The following is a 13,893-nucleotide window of genomic DNA, read 5'->3' as shown; positions in this document are numbered from 1 at the left end:
TTTTCTAGGAAATAAATACTTCTTTCTGGGTTTTCTACTTGCCACAAGTTGTTTGTAGTGATTTGCTTATTTTTTTAAAATACTGCTGCATTTGCAGATACATTCCGTTTATTAAAAAATATATACTTTTTAATATTTATTTATTTTTGAGAGAGAGAGAGAGAGAGAGAGAGACAGAGCTCGAGAGGGGAAGGGCCAGAGAGAGAGGGAGACACAGAATCCCAAGTAGGCTCCAGGCTCTGAGCTGTCAGCACAGAGCCAGACGCAGGGGTTGAACTCACAAACTGCGAGATCATGACCTGAGCTGAAGACAGATGCTTAACCGACTGAGCCACCCAGGCACCCCATTCCCTGTTTATTTTTAATATAATTTGTGCCTCCCCCAACATTTCCTCCCTTCCATAGTTTGTTTTTTAAGAGAATCATCTTATGACTTTTAATTTTTATTTTGTATTAATTTTTTTAAAGTAGGCTTCACTCCCTGTGTGTAGCCCAATGACCCTAAGATCAAGACCTGCTCAGATATAAAGAATCTGTCTCTTAACTGACTCAGCCACTCAAGCACCCAACTTGTGATTTTTTTTAAATCCTCTTTTGTGTCATTGCTTTTTTGTTTCATTAATTTCAGTTCTTAGGTATTTTTTCTATCTACTTTTTTTACTTTAATTTAGTGTTCACTGTTTTTCCAGCCTTTTTCAGTAAGCATTTAAGATTACACTTTTTTTTCTATATATTTAGCTGAATGTATCCCATAAATTTTAAAGGTAAAATATCTTACTCAGTTTTAAGAATTTTATTCCCGTTATCATTTATTTAGAAATATATGTTTTTTAATTTGTAAGCTTTTAGTACATATCAGTTTCATAAAAGTTCTCAGTGTACTTGAGGATCACTTGTGCTAATTTTGGTTGCAGAGTTTTCTATATGTCTGTTAGGTTAGATAGGGCTTTAGTTGTTTTGTTCACATTGTCTGTATGCTTGCTAATTTTTGATCTGCTGAGTTACTAAGAGAAGTGTGGATTTCTTATAGTTCAGTCGATTTTTGCTTCATATGTTTTTAAGACACAAAGCTATAGTTTCTTTGTGGTGAACTGAACCTTCATCATTCTTTAGAGACAGTATCCTTAGTAATGCTTTTTGCCTTAGATATAGTTTGTCTGATAGTAAGAGGGCTATGCCAGAGTCCTCCTTTTTAGTTTTTTTACATGGTATATATTTTTCTGTCCTTTGTGAGTCTTTATGGTTAGAAAGCTTATAGCTGGATTTTATTTATTTTAAATTTATTTTCATCTTAAAAAAATTTTTAATGTTTATTTTTGAGAGAGGGAGAGACAGAGCACAAGTGGGGGAGGGGCAGAGAGAGGAGGGGAGACAGAATCCGAAGTGGGCTCCAGGCTCCGAGCTGTCAGCACAGAGCCTGATGTGAGGCTTGAACTCACAAACTGCAAGATTATGACCTGAGCTGAAGTCAGATACTCAACTGACTGAGCCACCCAGGCACACATTTCATGATCTTTTTTAAGTGGCAATCTGGATTTATTTCTACATTATTTGTGATTCCTATTCTTCCTGGTTCTCCTTATCGCTCTTTCTTTCTTGTATATTGATTGGGCTTTTTAAATTCCATTTTGCCTTTCCTTGTAGCCCCTCCCCCATCCTATCACACATGCACTGGTTTGGAATTTATTCACAAATTTTTACAAAATGTGTATACATAACTCAAAGTCTGTCAGTATCTTCTCACTTAACCCCCCAAATACTAGGACCTTAGGATATCTGAGATCAGAATATATTTTTCTTCATTATTGGCTGGTATTTTAGTTCTGTCTTTTCTTTTCCCCCCTTAAATTTCCATTCTATACAGTCAGTGTTAAATTTAGATTTGCCCATATGCTTACCAGTTTCTTAGCTATTGATTCCTTCTTCCTGAATATTCTTTAGGAGTTCTTTTATTGGCAGTCTGTTAGTCAGGTTTTGTTTGTTTGAAAATGTGTATTTCACCCATGTTCTTGAGGGATATTTTTTGTGGGTATACATTCCAGGTTGAAGATTAACAGTTATTTTTCCTTAATATCTATGAGATTGTATTGTGCTGTCCTTTGGCTTGCATTATTATTGTTTAGAAGTCTTGGTTCCAGATACTGATTCCTTTAACTGCTCTGTGTCCAAAAGTGGATTTCTTTTTCTTTTTCCTGTTTGGATTTACTGTGTTTTCTTAATCAGAGAATTCATGTCTTTTATCAATTTTGGAAAATTATCAATCATTACCTCTTTGAATGTTGTGATCCTTCATTCTCTTCTCCTAAAACTGTGTTTGGACATATGTTACACTTTCACATTTTTTTTTCTGCCATGTGTCTGTGCTGCTCTCTTTGTGATTACTTCAGATGTTCCAATTCACTGAGTGTCTCTTCAGCTCTGATATGATGTTTAACCAGTCCATAGGGTTTTTGTTTTCAGTGATTACATTTTTTATTTATAAAAGTTATTTGGTTCATTTCTAACTCTGCTTAGACCTTTTTTTTTTAAATAATATTTTGTTCTTTGCTCATGTGTTCCATTCTCTATTATATTACTTTAAACACTTTAATATACTTAAAAACATTTTTTTAATGTTTATTTATTTTTTAGAGTGAGAGAGAGAGCACACAAGTTGGGGAAGGGGAGAGAGGGAGACACAGAATCTGAAGCAAGCTCCAAGCTTTGAGCTGTTCACACAGAGCCGATGTGGGGCTCGAATCCATGAACCTGCGAGATCATGACCTGAGCCGAAGTCAGTCGCTTAACTGACTGAGCCACCCAAGTGCCCCAACATTTTAATATACTTAACATTCCATGTCTAAAATTTCTTGGTTTAAATCTGCTCCTTGTTTCTGCAGAGGTTTTTTTTGTTTGTTTTGTTTTGTTTTTTCTGTTTTTACTCTCACTGTTGGTGGCTTCTTTCCTTGTCCATTGTTTATTTTAAATGTTTATTTATTTATTTAGAGAGAGTGGGGGAGGGGCAGAGAAAGAGAGGAAAGAGAAAGAATATCAAGCAGGCTCAGTGCTGTCAGCATAGAGCCCAGCGTGGGGCTCGATCCCCTGAACCTCGAGATCATGACCTGAGCTGAAATCAAGAGTCAGACTCTTAGGCCCCTGTTATGTATATTTAGATTACGAATTCTCATCTATTTGGGTTCTGTCTGTGCAGATTATACACCACCCCCCATATAAAATTTGCCCTTTTGCTTTTGCCATATGTCCCACATTGTAATTAAGCCAGGAACACTTTTCTTTTTTAAGTGTATTTATTAATTTTGAGAGAGAGTGCAAGCAGGGGAGGGACGGAGAGAGAGGGAGAGAATCCCAAGCAGGCTCCATGTTGTAAGTGCAGACCCTGACACTGGGCTCAAACTTCTGAACCATGAGATCATGACCTGAACCAAAATCAAGAGTCGGATGCTTAACAGATGCTTAACTGACTGAGCCTCCCAGGTGCCCCTGGTACAGGTAATTTGATTCAAAGGTATCTCTTCTCTTCTCTGGTATATTGTTTATTCATATTTAAATGATAGTATGAGGATCTTTCTTTCTTTGTTCTTTGATCTTTTTTCTGAATTTCATCTTCCCATTTTGGAGTTCCAAGCCTGGGTTTCTTTTCCTCCATCTTTTTTGTGTAGTCTGATGTAATGAGTGTGTGGGTTTTCCTGGTGATAGGTGGGTGATGTTGTTGGAAAGACAACTAGAGACTAAAGGTCATATGTCTTGGTTCTGGGTTAGAATACTGAGTTTGGTGGTATATTTTAATATCCCAGATTGTTTGGGAGGGGTGATGTCTTGCTGAAGGGTACCCTGTTTGGAGTGTGGGCCTAGAGTGTTTTAGTGCATTAGGACCCAGTCATTCACTTTCCCTGTTTCACTCCAGTCTCCTCAGCAGTGCTTTCACAACAGTATTTCCCCTTCCCGAGGAAGGAAAATGGAAGGATACCCATTCAACTTTCTTCTCTCCAGATTTGGGATTACTAGTGATGATTCTCAGGGTTAATTTACCAATGAATGGGCTTCTGGAAGGTGGGTGAGGAAAGGAATATGATTTGGCTCTGCGTCACTTCTTTTTAAGTTCATTGGAAGAGGCAAATTCTTTAGCTATGTCAATCCACCCTTGTTGCATTATTTTCCCTGAAATTATCCTAACTCTTAGTTCTTGTTTCTGCATCATCTTCACTGTCTGTTTGAATAAACTGTATAATATTACTGAGGTACCATTGTGCAAATATTGTGATGTTTTATCATTTCTGGGTTCTGCTGTAACGGATAAATCTGCAGAGATCTTATTCATCCCTGTGTGGCTTTGCATCTGTTGCATTATTCCTTAGGTTGAATTCCTGGGAGTAGAATTGCTGTGTCAAAGGGTGTAACAAATATCTCTGAAACTTGTCGAATATTGCTTTTTTTCTAAAGGTTATAACAACTTAGGTTCTCACCAGAAATGAATGAGTACACTAATTTCACTGTAGCCTCATTAGTATTTGATGGTAATATTTTTCTTAAAAAAAAAAATAACTGTAGAATAAGATCTTAAGGTTGCTTAAATATTCATATCTTTTACTGTTGAGCTTTAGCATTTTCCTGTGGGTTAGTTTACTACTTATTTTACTACTTTCTCATTTGTGAATTGTATGTTTTCATATTTGCCCATTGAATGACCTTGATATTTTTCTCATACATGCAAAACCAAGTTCCTTTATAAAAGAAAGTATTTAACCTTTCTATTTTTACATTTTTTTACAAATATAATTAAATCTCTTAGCAGTTTCAACTGAGAAATTTATGTGAATTTATGTGATAAACTGAGAAATTAAGGTAACTTTTTTGGTTAGCTTTTTGTAATTTTAATTCCTTTTTCTTGTGTTTGCCTTTGGTATGTGAGGAAGGTGTGTTCTCATTAAGTAGAAAGTAATTGGAAAGAAATTATATTAACCCCATGTACTAAGGTGTTTTGTTTTTTTAGAGAGAGAAAGAATGTGGGGAAGAGGGTCAGTGGGAGAGAGAGGGACAGAGAGAGAATCTTAAGTAGGCTCCACACTTTGTGCTGAGCCTGACAACCCACGGTTCTGATGCCAGGACCCTGGGATCATGACCTGAGTCAAAATCAAGAGTTGGATGCTCAACTAACTGAGCCACCCAGGCACCCCGCCAACCCCCCACCCAATTTGTTTGCTAAGTTAAAATAAATCTCCTTGGGACACCTGGGTGACTCAGTTGGTTAAGCAGCCGACCCTTGATTTCGTCTCAGGTCATGATCTCATGGTTCATGAGTTCCAGCTCTGCACTCACAGCACCTGCTTTGGATCCTCTGTCTCCCTCTCTCTGCCCCTCCCCCATGTGTGTGCCTACTCTGTCTGTCAAATATAAATAAATGTTAAAAAAAAAAAAAATTTCCTTGTCTTCAAGTAGGCTCTATACCCATTGTGGGGCTTGAATAGGAGTCGCATGCTGTACTGACCAAGCCAGTCAAGCGCCCTTAATTTTTTTTTTTAAGATTTTATTTTTAAGTAATGTCTATAGCCAACATGGGGCTTAAATTTACAACCCAGAGATCAGGAGTTGCATGCTTCCCCGACTGAGCCAGCCACACACTCCTCCCCTAATCCTTTTTAATAGTTCTTAATGGCTGTAAGGATATGCTTCATTCATTTTTAAAAATATTCTGATTGTCTCTGGTTTTTAGTCATTTTGTTTCAAAAAGGGATTCCTATTGGACTGTCACTAGGAATGAGGAAATGCTAATGTTTGATTTAGTTTCCTCTTTTCATAGTTTACCTTTTTGCTTACCAATCGTTTTAAATATTCCAATAAGCAGTTATTTATATATATATAAAGTCCTCTATAGTGGGGTGTGTGGGTGGCTCAGTGGGTTAAGTGTACAACTTTTGATTTCGGCTTAGGTCATGATCTTGAGGTTGGTTGGTTTGGGCCCCATGTCGGGCTTTGCGCTGATTGTGTGAGGTCTGCTTGGGATTCTCTCCCTCCCTCCCTCTCTGCCCCTCCCCGCCTGCTCTCCCTCTCTCTCAAAACTAAATAAACAAAAATAAAAAAATAAAAGTCCTATATAGGGCACCTGGGTGGCTCAGTCCATTGAATGTTGGACTCTTTATTTCGACTCAGGTCATGATCTTATGGTCGTGAGATCACAGCCCGAAGTCAGGCTCTGTGCTGGGCATGGAGCCTGCTTAAGATTCTCTCTCCCCCTGCCCTTCCCCAACTTGTGAATCTGCATGGGTGTCCTTGCTCGCGCTCGCTCTCTCTCTCTCTCTCTCTCTCTCTCCCTCCCTCCCTCCCTCCCTCTCTCCCTCCCTCAAAAATATATAAATAAGTAAATTGTGAGTTTAACATAAAAGTCTTATATAATTAAGACTTTGTTTCTAAATACCTTGTGTATACATTTGCCATTGTAAGTGAGATCTGTCTTTCATTATGATTTCTTGCTGGCTGTTATTGATAAGAATTTAGGGGAAACAAAGTACTTGAGAGATTTTGATGAACTTACCATTTTAAGAAATAAAATTCGATAGTTTTTTTGTAAACTTTGAGATCTTAAGATGCATCCTTGGTTTGGGTAAAAACTACACATTCTGTTATAGGCTATGAACATTGAACATTGTTTAGTAATGTTTAGGAAGAATGTAGTGAACATTGTTTAGGGGGAACTGTAATTAAAAATACTGAATGCTGCTAGTGAAAGAGGCACTGCATTTTTTCATCCAAGTAACTTTTGGACATCTAGAGCTCTATAGCTCCTTATAAACAGGATTTTACATCTCCTAATAAATAGAAACTCTTTAAAGTATTGGCTGAGTAACTTAAAACATAAGTTTAACTCAAAACACAGTGACATTTAAATGAAAGAAAAGAATACATTGGGATTCTTTACCCATCATTTATAAAATGTAGCTATTCTTGGGGCTGTTCTCAGGGCGCCTAGATAGTGCCTAGATAGCTTAGTTGGTTAAGCTTCCAACTTCAGCTAAGGTCACGATCCCGCATTTGGTTTGTGAGTTCCAGTCCCGCGTCGGGCTCTGTGCTGACAGCTCAGTCTGGAGCCTGCTTCAGATTCGGTGTCTCTCTCTCTCTGCCTCTCTGTCTCAAAGAATAAACAAACATTAAAAAAAAAAATGCTGCTCTTCTTTGTTCTGTCGGTAGGTGGAAAACCATGAATTCCTTGTAAAACCTTCATTTGATCCTAATCTGAGTGAATTAAGAGAAATAATGGATGACTTGGAAAAGAAGATGCAGTCAACATTAGTAAGTGCAGCAAGAGATCTAGGTAAGAAGGGTTCGTTGCACGTTTTTGTCTATACAGTATCCACACTGGTGCCAGAATTACTTCCCAGGAGGACACAGTGGATCTTGCCAGTTCCTTGTTTAAATTGCCAGGCCTTTCTTCTGCACAGTAAAATTACAAACACTTCAGGTTAACATACAGGAATACTTTGCATTCAGAGCCACACCCTCTTCCAGACTTCTCTCTTACTAACTCGCTAACCCAAGGATGATCCCACATTCCTTCCAGACAGTTCAACCAAGAGTCCCTTGCATTATTTCCTTTAAACAGGATCTGCATTAAACGTCACCTCCACTACAAGCCTAATTCTACTAGGAATAGTTCGTTGATTTGGCTTTGAGGTTCCCTACTACTTCAATAACTTCAGCTTTTTTTTTTTTTTTTTTTTTAATGGCTGCCTTCCCTACCAGATTATTAATTCCCCCAATTAGTCTCAGACTATTCACACAGATTTGTTCTGAATTTGTAAACCTCTTTGCTTTGAGCATCTCTCACATGTATGTTAAATGAATAAATAAATCTTAGCATATTAGAAGACCCCTTAAGCAGTAATACTTAAACTTTTGAAGAATCTGATGAAAGTTATGAATCCTCTTTCCTGAAATATGTCCATACCTACATATACAAAAAGTTTTGCAAATAGTTTCCATGGAGAATTCATGTATGGACTAGACCCTAGGTAAAGAATCTTTGCCTTACTTTACTTCTCGTTTCATAGCGCGGTCTACATTTTTTCTACAGTCTCTTTCCTCTCCAGGACAGTGATTTCCTCCCCAGTCCAGTGAGGTCTGTCTTTAGTTGTTTGCTGCTACTGATATTTCATAGCCATGCTTTAGCAGTTAAATTTGTAGGTATGATCTCTCTTCTGGTTTGTACTCTAAAGATCACATTGATGTGCAAGATGATGAGGACAGACTTAGAGAAACTTAAAAATCTTAGGTGTACAAACTCTAGCTGATTGATAATTGCTTATTTTGTGAAGTTTCCTACCCTTAACAGAAAATACATGTCATAGTTTTTCTAGAGTTTCATTGTCAAGAGTCTTAAGTTTTTGTTTGGAAAGTGTATTTGTTCACTTTAATCATCCTTTATAATAGTTCCAGAGAAATGCTTTAGTGAAGTAAAGAACCCTGGTGCAGAACTCTCTAAGGGAAGGGGCCATATCTTAGCCCACTGCTGTACTCTGCACCTTCGGATGGGTATACCCAGAAAGCGCTTCAACATCAGAAGCTAATAACATTAATGCAAGAGTTTAAGGATTTTATAGACAGCCTTCATTCATGTAGTTTTTGAATGAAGTAAAGTTTGACTCTTTCCCAGTTAATCTTAATAATTTCCGCTACACTGTCTTGGCATAAAAGTATGTTTTTCACCATTTAGAGTTAATTATTTTAAACATTTTATTAAAAAATGGCTCTAGACATCTGTAACATACTCGTTCTTTATCTCCTTATCCTGAAGGCTTGGATCCTGGCAAACAGATTAAGCTGGATTCCAGTGCACAGTTTGGTTATTACTTCCGTGTAACGTGTAAGGAAGAAAAAGTCCTTCGTAACAATAAAAACTTCAGTACAGTAGATATCCAGAAGAATGGTGTTAAATTTACCAACAGGTTTGTATTTATATTACTTTATTAAGTCTTCAGTAGTTCCATGGAACTAAATTGTTCTGTGAAATGTGAATGCTCTATGATAAGGAAGTTTTTACCTTATTAATTGATACAAGGCATAAGGTAAGAGTGAAACGTTATTTTCTTATAAGAGCCTAGTCAGGTGTTCCAACACCCCCGTGTTAAATAACTCTTCTCTTCCTCATTGACTGAAGTGACACTTTGGATCTGTTTTTAAGATTCTTTCACATGTCTGTCCCATAATTCTTTTGTCAATATGAAATAGATTAATTATATTACAGTTATTTATACTATACTTCTATATCTGTTAGAGTTAGTTTCCCATCATATCTCTGCTTTATAGTTATTTTCATGTTTGGTTTTTCTAAGAAAACTTTGCTATAATTTATCAATTAAAAAAAATTCTGCTATATCAATTGGATCTATAAATTAGTTTAGGGAGATGCCTACCAGCCTTAGCAAGGTCACTCATTAGATTATTGCTTTTTAAAAAATTTCTCTTTCTGGGGGCGCCTGGGTGGCTCAGGCAGTTAAGCGTTTGACTTAGGCTCAGGTCATGATCTTGTGGTTCGTGGCTTCGGGCCCCACGTCAGGTTCTGTGCTAATAGCTCAGATCCTGGAGCCTGCTTCAGATTCTGTGTCTCCCTCTCTCTCTGCTCCTCCTCTACTCGTTCTCTCTGTCTCTCTCTCTCTCAAAAATAAACATTGACAAAAGATTTTGCGAGTTTTTCTTTTCCTTCACTGATGTTAAGTTTCTGAGGCAAATTATTTATGGGTGAAAAAAGAATTATTTTAAAATAAATCTTCTGTGGAGCTCCTGGATAGATCAGTCGGTTAAGTGTCCAACTCTTGGTTTCAGCTCAGGTCATGATCTCACAGTTTGTGAGTTTGAGCCCCGTGTTGGGCTCTGTGCTAGTAGGGCATAGCCTGCTCTGGATTCTTTCTCTCTCCATCTCTCTCTGCCCCTCCCCCACGCTTGCTCTCTGTGTCTCTCTCTCAAAAATAAACTTAAAAAAATTTGTTTTCATAAATAAAATAAATCTTCCATTACTTGGGTGGGGACATTTATCTTTTTCCTTCTGTACTATATTAGAATTTATGGCAGCCTAACACCCACCCCTCTTCAGTAGTCCCTGTACTTTACAGGTAGTTTTTGTATATGTGATCCCCTTTTATCCATTTATTTAGCAAGTCTTTGAGTGCCTCTTATGTGCAGACATTATTCTAGGTGTTCAGACACCCCAGGAATGAAAACAATCCATCTGTTAGATTTCTCATTACAATTCTGAAATAAATAGGTTTATTTCTCTCATTTTTTACATGAAGCTGAAACTCCCAATTTCCCAGGGTTAGACAGCTAGCAACATTAGATACTCACTCCTAGATCTCCTGTCGCTAAATTTAGTAGTAGTTGTTTTTCCAGTAAACTATCCCTGACTCGAGAAATATATATGTATATTTTGGCTTAGATAAGGCAGAACTTGTGGGGTGTTATAACCGTCTTTGAAGCACACCATTGATTAATTTATAATATATGTAGAAGAGATAGAACTGATTGCATTTATTCCAAAAGTTGTGGAAAATTTATTAATTCATTTTGGTCAGCAAATGAAACGTTTGCTGTGTATCTGAGTCTTTGATCATATAATTTTCCTTCTTCCTTTTTTTTGTAATGTTTATTTATTTTTGAGAGAGAGAGAGTAAATGTGGGGGAAGTACAGAGAGAGAGGGAGACCGAGGATCTGAAGCTGGCTCTGCGCTGACAACTCACAAACCACAAGATCATGACCTGAGCTGAAGTCCAACTGAGCCACCCAGGCACCTCTATGATTTTCCTTCTTAAAAACTTCCAGTGTCTGTCTGCCATCCAGAAAAATCTGGAACCTGTATTGTAACCTGCACAGTCTTGTCCCTGGCCCCCTCCACTTTCCTCTGTTGCTACTCTTCCTTCACATAGTGGTCTCACTTTTATAATATCTTTGCCTCTTGTTTTTCTTCCTTTAATTCTTTCTCTTTGCCTGTTTCATAGTCTGCTGCTGCTCCTTGCCTGTGCACTGTTCTTGAGCTGTGTATGTGTATTATGCCATTGGCTAATCCATCAACTTCACAATTATTGCCTTGGTTGATGCCCTCCTTCATCTAGTGAATGCTTCCCCCTTTTTGTCTTCTCCTCTGTGCCCCCCATCTTGTTTTTTTGTTTTTAAGTTTATTTATTTATTTGTTTTGAGAGAGAGGCAGCATGAGTAGGGATGGGTCGCAGAGAGAGAGAGAGAGAGAGAGAGAGAGAGAGAGAGAGAGAGAAAGGATCTCAAACAGGCTCTGTGCTTTCAGCGCAGAGGCCAATGTGGGGCTTGAACTCACGAAACTGTGAGATCATGACCTGAACCGAAACTGAGAGTCGGATGCTTAACCAACTGAGCCCCTCAGGCACCTCATTGTCTTTTTGTTTTCAATGTCCTTCCCTTCCTTTGATATTAGTGAATGTTTTTCCTTCACTTTATTATCTTTCTTCACTTTTTATTTCAACCTATAGTTTCATTTTTTAACTCAATGAGATTTGGTTTTCAAAACATTTTCCTTACTTTGACAGCCTTCAGTATCAAAAGAAGGGCTCTTCTAAACAGCGTTAATGTTAACATAGTGAATTCCAGCCACATCTTCTCCTAATGAGTTGCCCATTTTCTACTCACATTTTCATTTTAATTATTGTTTTGGTTCTTTAGAGGATAGATACTCTGTATATATTTTATGTAGTATGTATTACCTCCAGTAGATGTTTTGATATTTTTAATAATATCATTATCTTGATTTGCAGTAAACTGACTTCTCTCAATGAAGAGTATACCAAAAATAAAACTGAGTATGAGGAAGCCCAGGATGCAATTGTTAAAGAAATTGTCAATATTTCTTCAGGTAAATTGAATAGACCAGTACATTAACTGTTCTGAATATAATCTGGTTTTTAGTAATAGAAACATCAGGATGTTTGAAAAGTGTTTTTTTTAACAGCTGTTAAATGTTGTGACTGTTTATTATGTTAGACTGCGTATAAGTATTTTATAGGTATTGTGGTGGGACAAGTAGCTGGAAGTTACTCTTGTAAGTAGAAAGATAAGTTAGTGCAGGCTAAGGAATGCAATGGGAACAGCCTGAAAAACAGATATACATAAAAGCGCAATTTATTGTTTTGTTTGTTTTTTTGTTTTTAAAGCACAAATTTATTGTAACAAGGAAAAGAAACACCAAGGGCTATAAGGCACTAATAATGTTAGATTATTTATGAGTTCATGCTCTAAGTTTTGGAAATAAGTACCACTGAAAAACAAATAGAAATTACACATGAGGCAAGAAGTCTTCTTTTGGGTTTTGTGTGCCGTTTTGCAGATTTCCAGAGTTTATTCTAGAGGGCACTGTTGAGCAGACTGCATGACGTGACACTGTGGTATTGCCTGTAGCACGGAATGAATGTGTGGTTAGCACAGGGTAGGGCTGATATGTTAAACTGGAAGGCTTTGCCTGTCATCACGGACACCTTTATTGTGCCTTTCAAAAAGATAACCAAAGAACTGCTTCAAACAAGTGATCAAAGTTGGCATCATCAATAATGGGACAAATGACATCATAAATAATGCTTCCTGATGTGATGTAGAGGGAAGAGCACGGTACTGCCCATGAGGTATTCTTGACAAAAATATTTAACGTGATAATGAATGAGAAGGGAAAAACTTAGAATAATTTAGATTTGTGAGACACTACTTTTAAGGCCTGTACTCTTTAAAAATGTGTGTGTCGTGGAAGCAAAAAAGGAATGGGCAGGATCTGTTCTATCTAGATTAAAGAGACACAGCAAGCAAATGCAGTAGACAGTCCTTGATTGGACCTAGGAGTTGGAGGTAGGGAATAGCTATCAAGGACCTTGAGACAAATTGGCAAAGTTTAAAAGGAAATAATACGGTATTGGTGTCCTATTTCTTGGGTGTGTATTGTAAGTAGGAGGATGTCCTTGTTTTCATGCTGAATTATTTAGGAGTAAACAGTCATTTGAAAACTGTGTTTATATAATTCTGTAAATTATTTTACTATTAGGAATTTTCATAGTAAATCAGAAATACAAAACTTAAAGGGTTCTAATACACTTTATATATTGGTGTTGAGGTGAGTGAGATTTGTAAAGATTACATTTTTGCTTGGCAGTATCAGATAATCGTGGCATGACAGTCTCAGTTGAATTACATTCCTGAGTCTAGATTGCGTTTTTAAGGATGCTGTAAATACTATATATTCACACTTCCTTAAAAAAAAAAAAAAAATTACTAGCTCCTATTCATCAAGCACCTACTAGGTTAAAGCTGCTAGCTTTAAACATTTAAATGGAAGGGTTTTTTTATTTAGAGTTACCTTGAATTTAAATGAAGCCTTTTCTTGTCTAATATATGCATTATTTTTATTTTAAAATGTAATGGATCATTTTTGTAGTTTTCTACCCTGGCTATTATACCAGAAAAGGTAATGCTGTTAAGAGCCAGATGATGTAAGATACCAAGTATAGACTTAAGTAAGAGGCTTCGGTTTTCCTTTTTTAAAGTAATTACAGTAAGTACTCCATTAATATTTAAGTAATTTCACAGGTTCTTGTTCCTACATTATAGAGTAGTGTGAGCTGTTACTTTTTTTAAAAGAAGTACATGTTAGGTAAAACGGAATAAATTTGAAAATGGTGAAACAGTAAGAGAGTTATTTGTATTCAACCATTCATAAGTTAATTTTTATTTTCAAAACATTTTATCACTTTTATGGGAAACAAGGGAACCAAAGATGAATTATATATCCTGCCATTTGATTAAACTCATAAATGTTTTTCTAAAACACTATTCTCTTGAATGTCCTTTGAAGCTTTTGACACACTGATGCCCGTGTGATAGTTCTACATAATGTGTGT

The 13,893-nt window shown here is 36.9% G+C and overlaps 1 protein-coding gene across 1 annotated transcript in view; it reads left to right on the top strand.

Annotated features, from left to right (window-relative positions):
- Positions 1-13,893, top strand: part of MSH2 (mutS homolog 2) — an 81,101-nt gene that overhangs the window by 58,189 nt on the left and 9,019 nt on the right. The window contains exons 9-11 of the mRNA XM_078444435.2: positions 7,183-7,306; positions 8,786-8,936; positions 11,770-11,867. Coding sequence (XP_078300561.2) covers positions 7,183-7,306; positions 8,786-8,936; positions 11,770-11,867 — 373 coding nt within the window. The remainder of the gene's footprint in view (positions 1-7,182; positions 7,307-8,785; positions 8,937-11,769; positions 11,868-13,893) is intronic.

Source organism: Panthera onca, chromosome A3, assembly GCF_046562875.1.
Source record: "Panthera onca isolate mPanOnc1 chromosome A3, mPanOnc1 haplotype 2, whole genome shotgun sequence".
Lineage (NCBI taxonomy): Eukaryota > Metazoa > Chordata > Mammalia > Carnivora > Felidae > Panthera > Panthera onca.
Note: the sequence above shows the minus strand (reverse complement) of the source record. Positions and strands in the feature narration are given on the sequence as shown.